At 36.5% G+C, this 10149-nt stretch overlaps 2 protein-coding genes across 2 annotated transcripts; one reads left to right on the forward strand and one right to left on the reverse strand.

Annotated features, from left to right (window-relative positions):
- Window positions 1–4089: 4089 nt before the first annotated feature.
- LOC105978174 (nuclear envelope-associated protein 2) lies at window positions 4090–7106 on the forward strand. Its single transcript, XM_013003595.2, has 6 exons — window positions 4090–4402; window positions 4781–5009; window positions 5117–5224; window positions 5978–6439; window positions 6527–6628; window positions 6734–7106. Exons 2-6 carry the CDS (start codon window positions 4836–4838, stop codon window positions 6905–6907), a joined length of 1020 nt encoding a protein of 339 aa, XP_012859049.1. The 5' UTR covers window positions 4090–4402; window positions 4781–4835; the 3' UTR covers window positions 6908–7106.
- A 269-nt stretch (window positions 7107–7375) lies between these two features.
- LOC105978173 (uncharacterized) lies at window positions 7376–9033 on the reverse strand. The gene is made up of 4 exons (XM_013003594.2): window positions 8879–9033; window positions 7884–8798; window positions 7664–7787; window positions 7376–7572 (listed from the first exon to the last, which is right to left on the reverse strand). Exons 1-4 carry the CDS (start codon window positions 8937–8939, stop codon window positions 7389–7391), a joined length of 1284 nt encoding a protein of 427 aa, XP_012859048.2. The 5' UTR covers window positions 8940–9033; the 3' UTR covers window positions 7376–7388.
- Between the last annotated feature and the right edge of the window lie 1116 nt (window positions 9034–10149).

A 10149-nucleotide genomic window follows, 5' to 3' on the forward strand; every position in this document is an offset into this window, starting at 1 on the left:
GTTTACCCAAAAAAAATTAAAAAAACGAAAATTTGTTTTCTCTGATTGTCATCATCTCTGCTTCTCTACATCGTATTCTTCTTCCTCTTCCTCTTCCTTTTTCTTCCTCTTTTTCTTTTTTAATTATTGATTTTGTGTTTGACGAATTTCCATCGGGAAATATGAATTGTGTGTTGTATGATGATCTTGATATGATCAGTGTAATTGTGAATCGAAAACAACGTTGGGAGAAACGACACGGGCAACATGCAATCTGCTCCTGCACTTCCCTCTGCAGCGAACATTGATACACACACAACGATGATATTTTTTCGGTACATAGACGTTATATAGCAATCGACGATACTTAATTGGTACTGTAGACATACGTTTGTGTTGAATGTATAACTCAATATTTGAATTTTAAGAATTTTTTAATTTATAAATAATTAGTAGCCATTACATGGCTCTATAACATGTTTAAAAATATCAATAACTACATATTTAATTTATAAATAATTGATAAAGGAGTTACGCGTCCACGTCCATGTCCCCGCCGTCCACATCCACATCCACGTTCATTCCGTTGTTTTTTGGGTGCCGGCGTAGTATTTCCTGGACTGACAAAATCAGACTCCTTTGTCTTTACCACGCGGTCATCTCTCTCTGATCCTCTTAACCATGAAAGACAGGCGGTAGACAACTATTGCCTGTCAAATACATAAATAGTTTATGTAAATACTCCAAATCATATACATTTCACATTTTCAATAATAAATGCACTTACATTTGATATGCCGAACCCCCCCTCTTTTTCTCCGTTTTCCTCACCTCATTCCTCTGTTCCCCGTTATGATTATTTTTTTCATTTTCATCATCCCGCCTTGATTTGTTTATGTTGAATGATCCCGAAGTCTTTCCGCACATAGGTTATGTTTTACAAAGCTAACGTATATATTTTACAAAGCAAACGTATATGTTTTACAAAGAAGACGTATATATTTTACAAAGAACACGTATATGTTTTACCAAAACCACGTATATGTTTTATACAACAAACTTATATGTTTTATAAAGAACATGAATATATTGTACAAAGAAGAGGCATAACAGCAGTATATCAACAGTATCCATAATGTACTTACATGTACGGTGGTGTCAAGATCATTAATGTCCCCCGCTTCCTCCTCTTCCTCTCCTTTATTGTCATTTTTCTCTCCTTTCCTGTCCCCCTCCTGATTTTCTTGTATCTCGTTCCCTTCCTCATCTCCAGTGACCACCTCATAATCTACTCTATCAACTTTCTTCTTTCTTGCAGTTCTTTTGACCTATGTTTCTTTTTTCTCAATTTCTTTATTTCAGGTCGTCTTTCCCTTTGTATCATCGTGAAACACTTGTATCGACGTCTCAAATTCCTTCACAATGTGTCAAATTACATGATGAGTAATATCGTATATCTCAATGTATGTATCGTATATAACTGGTACTGGACATGTATATAAATAGAATTGGCGGTTCTTCTTCATTTGAATGACTTCTTCTTTCGAATGTCTTTTTCTTTTGCTTCAATTTTTCTATTGTTTTCTTCAACAATGCAATTTCTTATTCTTTATCCTGAAGACAAGAGGTATCCAACGACAAACCACCAACTGTAGATGTATAACATCCAGCAGATTTCTCCTATTCGGGGAATGCAATTCTTCACCCGAAACTTTGTTATTGCATTGGATGTTGACTCAGCTTCTTCTCTTGCAACGGGGATCCTGCTGTCCCTCCACCATAGAAGGCGAGCACGTATGTCAACAAATATTAGATCGGCTATGGAAGGTATCCTCTCATGCACCTAAGCCTGCACAATTGTAACTCATCATTGGATTGTTCTTATACGAATAAGTACATATGAAGTAAATAAAACGTACCAAATAGTCCAATAGTGAAACCGTTGAAATATGGCGCGCAATCAACAACGTTAAGCGACATTTGAATGATAAACAATAGTACATGCAAACAATCCTATATGCTGCACTTTATTAATATAATGATAAATAAAATGGATGCATGTCCGGCTAGTGATTGGAAACAAAAAACAGTTACAAAACTTGTACAAATGAATGAAGTCTTCCATTTTTTCATCCTTATCTACATACTCTTCCAGTATAGTACCAATACGATTTCGATTGGAATTTTTAAGATCTCCATCAAAGAGGTTAGCAACAATAGGACAAGAGTTGTCGGTTTTCAGATTGATGTAATTGCATGCCCGTGTTTGTATAATCCCAGTCGTAGAAAACTCGACTGGATCACATGGGACTGCAATTGGACGTTTGCTATCCCCGAACTCAAGTTCATTTGAATCAACATTATATCTCCTCATCAAATTGTGTACCTTTGCAAAGTTGTGCCCCAGTTTGGGCATGTCTATATAATGTCCAAATGGATTTGAACTCAATGCCTCATGTCGTAAGGGTCTCATTCTCGCCTTTACTTCGGTCATCGTTTTCATGTAATGATGAGGGGAGCATCGAGTCTCATTTTCCCTTTTTCTCTTGTTGTTAGCCGGCTCTTTTTTTGGACCCATTTATGGGAATACGACAAAGCCACAAAATATACGAACGGTTAAGAACCTAATCACTACATAATTACTCTGGGAATACGAAAATGCTCTGTAATTTAGTCCACTGCCACACCTTAAAAACTAATAATCAAAATTCGAAAAAACCAAAAAGACAGAATTTTTTGACCAAAAGGGCCTGGGTGTGAATGCACATGTCTCTTACGATATACTAAACATGTGTAATCACAAAACCCATCCACTTAAATACTCAAAATCGTTAAGTTCGATGAAAAAACAAGACGTGTGTTTTACTCACAGCAACAAAAGCATAAATTTCTATTGTGTAATTTTAGGGTTTTTCAAATTGGGTTTCAATATTTTTTTCAAACAAACATGCAATTGTTTCAGAGCAAGAACCGAACCTTCAAAGCAGGTTACTTTTCATATTTTTTCTGCCTTGAGGTTTAAGACGAGTGTGGAGTATTTTTGTATATTTTCTTATTCCTTTTTCCTCTTTTCTTTTTTTCTCGTCGTCAGCCAATTCTTCTTCGCGGGGATTCACAACGTTTGATTTATTCAAATTCAAACCAATGTTTCGTATCCGGAAAACTTGTTTTGTTCGGCACGTTTTAACGAGAAAATGTATTCAGCTATGAAATACGTGTTTTCGTTCGACACATTTTTTACACAAAACGCGTTCTTTAAAGGAATACAATGAGGCAGTGTAATTTTGTATTAAAGAGAAGGGTATTCCAAACATTTCAAGTAGGTTTGGGAGTGAATTGTAAGAGAAACTTAAAAATAAGTAGTACAACTAATAAAAAATATATAGGAACTGAACAAAAAACGGTTTTTGGCATTAGCTATTTATGAGCAAAAGCCCAGCGATAACAACCACGATCGATAGGGAGTTTAGACAATTTCATGCTGGGAGAAGGTAATTCACGTTTGTGGAAATCTCCAATAAAATTGAGAGTGATTGTTAAAATTTAATTTTTTTAATTTCCATAATTAGAAACACTGAACGGGAAAGTCGGTATGGCAGAAGGGATATAATTTAATTAAGGATTAAAAAATACAGGATATTTATGAAATAGTGAAAATTAATTTGAATATCTTCGTGGAGGATGTTATCTAAATGGCTTGACCGACGTAGTTTTCAAATTAAAATTGACAAAAAAAAAAAAAATAATTGTTAACTAATTTATTAATTAATCCGATTATTAAATTATTGGATACATCCTTCAAGAGGCTCACACGCGTACTGTGTGTGGAGTGTGGACAGTTTTAGATTTGCCGCGCTTAGGTCATCCGAACCAGTTTCGAATCTTGTCATTTTCACAATACCCGAGGTTCCCACTCTCCGAACCTCCTCTACTTGTATCCGAACCTGAGGTCCGGCCTTCTAATTTAAACGCGCCTGATGCTCGTGCTAATCACTTGCGATGGCAAGCACTAATCACAGCCCTTCATTTCTCCCTTCCTCAGTTTCCAACCGTCGATCCTCTGACACAACAAACCAAACGACGCCGTTTCAGCATCGCTGAATTTAAATCAATCAAATAATGTATTTTTTTAAGCTGAATATTGCGAATATCGCTCTCTTTTTGGAAGACGAGTTCCATTTGTTCATTTATTTTTGTCTTGTCAACTTCACCCCCCTCTCTCTCTCTCTCTCTCCTCTCTCTCTCTGCATGTTCATAACTTTCTCTCTCTACATTTATATACACACACTTTTGGTATTTGAATCTGCATGCCTTCGTCGATTTGCTAGGGTTCATGTGAATTGGGTGAAACTGCATCTAATTTGTTCCGCCATTTCGAAAATTCAAAGCAATAAATGTGCGGCTGCGATCGATTCTACAGAAGGTTGAGTAATAGTACTACTGTTCATTTTTCAACTCTATTAATTAATTAATTGTTTTTGAATTTTTGAACTGCAGAGAGTAAATTAAATAATAGTCAACATAATTTAATTAATAAGCTATCGATGGATGGATGAGTGCTTAATTAATTGGGGTTTAAATCTCAAATTGTTTTCAAGTATTAATTGCTTCACGCAATGTGTCCACATGAAGAGGGCACTCTCGATTGCGTGTTTGTGTGTGTGCCCTGTGTTGTGGGGGGTGGGGTGGGTGGTTTATGGGGGTTTGCCTTCATTGATTGCAAAGAGAGAGAGAGAGAGAGAGAGAGAGAGAATGACAAATAAAGAGTGGAGTGAATAAAAATTCCTCTTTCAATTTACAGACTTCAGTGCAGCAGCGGCGGAGGAGCATTTAACGGCTGCTGAACGTGATTAGTGATGTCAGCAGCGGCGACGGCGGCGCGGGAGATGGATCCGTTGCTGAAGGAGCTGAATGAGAAGAAGCAGAGCTTCCGGCGGAACGTGGTGTCGCTGGCGGCGGAGCTCAACGAGGCGCGCAGCCGCCTCGCTTCTCAAGAGCAGACCTCTCTCCGAGAAACCCTAACTAGACAGGCATGCAAAAAAAAATTCTAAACTCAGGCAATTCATTTGTTTAAAGGCACAGAGTTACTTGTCAATTAATTAATTTAATTTTTTTTCGATTAATTTGATTTTTACAGGAAGCAGAGAATAAATTGAAAGCCATGGAAAAAGAGATAAACAGATTGGAGAAGAGTTTAGAGGACAGAAATTTGCAGCTGCAAGCTTCAACCTCTGCTGCTGAGATGGTAATATTTCGTATATAATGATTTTTTTTTATTTTTTATTTTTTGATGAGTTTTAGATCTGGTTTTTGAATTTGGAATTTACGAGTTTTCGGTTATAGTGCCAAACAAAATATGGTGGCTATCGGCTTTTTTTGAGCATTTTGGATTTTCTTGTTTGGTTCGATACGGGAAGTGGGAATACGGTATTCAAATGTGTTGAAACATATAATTAAATTGTCTCTCCTTGGATTAAGTGTTGTTACTTGAGTGGTTCTATGAGCTTGTCTCCTTGTAGTTGGCATGTTGTTGCATAAAAGAGGAATCTTTAACATTGATTAATCTGATTTTTTTTCCAACTTTATGTTAATGCTTTTCTATTATGATATACTTTGTTGGTTAAAATGATTTAAAATAAACAGCATTTCGTAAATTACGAAATTCGATCAAACCCTGAGCGAAGTTTTTGTAATTTACCCTCGTTTGTTTACTCATACCCATTCCTTTTCCTATTCAAATGTTAACATTTCACAATTCCGTTTTTCGATTTTTGTTTCTTGGGTTTTCACTTAGATCCGGACCCCCTTTTATTTTATTACTACCGGTAAGATGTCCAACTTGAATTGAAGGGAAAAAATGCATAAAAAAAATCTTCGACGAGTCAATTTCCGACACTTGTATTTGCAAAAAAAAAAATGCACAAAAATTATTAATTGGTCTTCCACAGAAGAGAACTAGAACGGATATAGTTATTTATTAATATCATATTTATTGCAGTATGTCAAAGACTTGGACGAACTGAGATTACAGCTTATAGCAACTAGAGAAACTGCAGATGCAAGTGAAATATCTGCCCAATCTGCACAATTACGGTGTTCGGCACTGGTGAAAGAATTAGAAGAGAAAAACTTCTGTTTGAAAGAGCACGAAAATCGTGTAAATGAACTGGGAGAACAATTAGATCTTCTACAGAAGGATCTTCGAATCAGAGAGGTTTCTCAAATGCAGCTAAAAGATGAGGTGGCGAGAATCGAGGATGACATCATGCAAGCATTAACCAAGGCTGGAGCAAATGAAGACTCTGAGCTGCGGAAGATTCTAGGTGAGGCGTCTCCGAATAATTTCGAAAAAATCAACAAGCTATTGAAGGTAAAAGACGAAGAAATAGCTAAGCTCAGAGATGAATTAAGGATCATGTCTGCTCATTGGAAGCTTAAAACTAAAGAACTCGAAGATCAGGTTCGTTTTTCAACTCTTTCTTTACCTTTGATCACTTTAGCTACTTTGTATAAGTAATGACTTCTAAAACTATGTTTAATTGAACAGTTAGAGAAGCATCATAGGGCAGATCAAGATTTGAAAAAGAAAGTTCTGAAGTTGGAGTTTTGCCTGCATGAAGCACGAGCTCAAACTCGCAAGCTTCAAAGGGTATGTACAAGTTTACCCCCTGACAACTTTTATTTATTTATTCGAAATCGTCGTTCGTGATGGCTTATACTGGCTATTCAAATCTTGATTATGCCTATTATGCAGATGGGAGAGCGAAGAGATAAAGTTCTGAAGGAACTAAGAGATGAGCTGGCAGCCAAACAAGAGGCTGTGCCTCCGTTTCGGGGCAGTGATAAGCAGAGTATTTGGGAGAGCCCGGGTTTCAAGATTGCAGCTTCAATGTCGATGCTCATCTTAGTAGTGTTCGCTAAGCGGTAATATTATTATATAATTTTAAATTACTACTCTTGTATTATATGAGGATCGGATGGGGTTAGTAGCTACTAGCTACACTAGGGTGGTATGTGTAGGATTCAGTTTTGTTTGTATAAATCTGTAATTTTAGCGTATCTTTCATTGTACGGCCACAATCGAGAATCAAGAAATGGGAATATTGCAAGCTTGTTTTTTGGGGTAATTATCTACTAGTTTATAGCTGCTTCATATATAAGGTGCTACCACCTCTACAAAGATTAGTTCCCTAATTTATCAAGAACATATACAGTATTACATGTGGAAATGAATCTGGCCATGATCGAATTGATCATCGAGAAAGAGTAGGACTATCGATTTACGAGAACCGAATAAGGGCACTGGAAATTCTTGATTGTGTCTCCTGCAAAACGAACTTCACCTTAAAAAAAAAAAAACTGTACTTCTGGACTGATAGGCTTCTGATCTTTCGACTGGTTTTAAAAAATTACAAAACTACCCCCAAATTGATAATGGATGTCACCACAATAATGTAGCCGATGAAGGGCTTCAGATTAGTCGAAATGGAAATCGAAGTGTTGAGATTTGGAGGGGTTTCGCCGAAGCCTATGGTGGGCCCTCCAAAAGCAGGGTTGGTTGCATTCAATATGGCTGGAGGAGTTCCTGGAAAGCTGAAGTAAAAAAAAATGTCATTTTTGTTTATAAGCATTTAATAGTGAAGAAATGGTAATAATTAAGTTAATGGAAACTGGTAATCTTTACCTTATTGGTGTTGGTGTTGCTCCAGATGAAGATGCTGTAGTTGGAGTTGGATTCATCGTAATTGGTGATGCCGTTGTTGGTGTTGTTGAAGACGACCATGTTGTGAAAATACAAGAACCGGAACCTGAATGCCGTTTAATTCAAATCAGAAACTTTTTTCGTAATTCAAATCAGAAACATTTTATTGGAAACGACATTGGAAATGTTTCGTAATGCTTACTTGGATTGACATTGGTTACCAGAGCAGTGCCCCCGAAGTCGCAGCTCGTTTGCGTTGGATTCCGCTGATAATAGCTGTTAAATGCGTAAGATGCGTGATTTTGCAGTGAGATGGGATTGTAGCAGCTTGCACCTAGCTGAATTGCCGAACAATCTGCTTTTCCGATTCCACATGCGTAGTCTAGCGCCGTCTGGAGACTTGTCTCCGGCACCCCACCCTTGGCCACGCACCAGCTCTGTCCTGGAACCGCCGGTGCGTTGGCGGCTGCCACTGGTGGAGCCACCACCACCGCCGGAGCGCCGCTTGTTGGGGTCGTCGGAGAAGTTGTCACCGGTGCGGGATTATTTATGGTTGGAGTGGTAACTGGGTTGGTTATTGGCACTGCCGGATTAGTGACAGGGGTTGCCGGAGTTGGACTTACGGTCATCGGAGTGGCTGCTGGAACTGTGACGATTCCCGGGCTTGAAGTATCCGGTGGGACAGTGACTGTGACTGGATTAGTGGCTGGATTTGTAGCTGGATTTGTCACTGGATTAGTCGCTGGATTTGTCACTGGATTTGTCACTGGATTAGTCGCTGGATTTGTCACTGGATTTGTCACTGGATTAATTACTGGATTTGTCGCCGGATTTGTCGCTGGATTTGTCACTGGATTATTAGTTGCTGGATTAGCCACTGGATTAATTACTGGATTAGTCACTGGATTAATTACTGGATTAGTCACTGGATTAGTTAATGGATTAGTCACTGGATTAGATACTGGATTAGTAGAAGGAAAGGTGGTGGTGGGAGGATTAATGAAGTCATGTTGAATGGTGTTTGTTGCTAAAGTTCTACGGGACGAACGGAATATTTGCTCGTCTTTTCGAAGTTGTTGCTGATCGATATACTCAACCGTCGAGAGAAACAACATCCCTGAATACATAGAAACAAGACAGAGTTATTTCCTGTCTGAAATCAAGAGATCAATAATACATATTACATACATACAATACCTGTGGAGCATGCAATATTGAGAATTGAGAGGAGGAATAAAAAGAGAAATTTAAAATCCATTTGTCTTCTTGGGGTTGGAAATTGGATAATCCAAAATGGAATAATGTTATGTGTTTCTAATATATAACATAAAATTGAAGAAGTTGGCCAAAATTTAGAAAAAGAAAAGGTGGGAAGATAAAGGTAAGAAAAAAAGGAGGGATAAAGTAAAAGAAACAAAGAATAACATGTCACCATGATAAAGAAAAAGAAAAGTGCTTTCTTTGTCACTAAGATTGAATTTTTGAATGTTGCGCGCACACATACATGTATATACATATACATATATATTACTTACAAAGAAGTGATTAGGATTGTGTAGCGTTAACTTCTTTTATATATAACGATTAAAGGTTATCAATATTTTATTCGTCTAAAATCAATTCCCTTCCTAATTTTGCCATTACTAATGACATTTTCCTGTTTTTCTTGATTCTTTCCAATATGTATATATGTTTGTTTTTCTGTACTAATTTTATAATTTTTTTTCTTCCTTTCTTATCTCAATAGAATAATTTTCATCTTTCTTTGTTATTCTGCTTCGTTTGTTATTGTCATCCTTGTAAAAAAATATTATTATATTTTACTTTATTAATTGCTTCATTTATTTAACGATGAATTCGTATTATGGCAATTAAATTTATATAATCTTTTGGTCAAATTTATATGAATATTGATGTAGTTAGTGTAATTTAAATATTACTAATAAGTTTTATTATAATAGGCTAATATATTTCTTATTATAAATTGTTATTGTTATGTATTAAATTAATTATTTCTTTTAACTTTTGAGATGGTTAATTAAGGAGACCCACTCAAAACATATTTATAAAAAAATGTACGCCCAATGCTATATTGACTCTTAGCAACACCTCCTTCATTTGAAATTGATATTAGGGTAAATTACACCTACACCCCTCAGGTATGATGAAATAACTTAAGGTCTCTGTAGTATCAGTAATTACACTCATCCCTTGAAACATAGTTAGAAACTCTAATGGGATAATGCATTAGACACGTTATCTCGATAGGTTTCTAACGGACTATTAGTTTCAGGAAGTGGTAGAGACCATGGTTGTCAAATCGTAAATCGAATCGAAAATCGTTTTGTCAAATTTGCGAATCGTAAATCGTAACGAATCGTAAATCGTAAGATTTATTAAATTTCATTAAAATATTAATATATTAAATAATGTACACATATTTATGAGACATTATATAATATTAACAA

This window comes from Erythranthe guttata, chromosome 2, assembly GCF_056151865.1.
Source record: "Erythranthe guttata isolate IM_541 chromosome 2, IM_541, whole genome shotgun sequence".
Taxonomy (NCBI): Eukaryota; Viridiplantae; Streptophyta; class Magnoliopsida; order Lamiales; family Phrymaceae; genus Erythranthe; species Erythranthe guttata.

Bases quoted from the DNA above. Each gene is read 5' to 3' on its own strand.
- LOC105978174 (XM_013003595.2), top strand. From the start codon at position 4,836: ATGTCAGCAGCGGCGACGGCGGCGCGGGAGATGGATCCGTTGCTGAAG. The intron at 5,010-5,116 runs GCATGCAAAAAA...TGATTTTTACAG, and splicing joins GAGAAACCCTAACTAGACAG to GAAGCAGAGAATAAATTGAA. The intron at 5,225-5,977 runs GTAATATTTCGT...TATTTATTGCAG, and splicing joins CAACCTCTGCTGCTGAGATG to TATGTCAAAGACTTGGACGA.
- LOC105978173 (XM_013003594.2), bottom strand. From the start codon at position 8,939: ATGGATTTTAAATTTCTCTTTTTATTCCTCCTCTCAATTCTCAATATT. The intron at 7,788-7,883 runs GTAAGCATTACG...AACGGCATTCAG, and splicing joins GGTAACCAATGTCAATCCAA to GTTCCGGTTCTTGTATTTTC. The intron at 7,573-7,663 runs GTAAAGATTACC...TTTTTACTTCAG, and splicing joins GCAACACCAACACCAATAAG to CTTTCCAGGAACTCCTCCAG.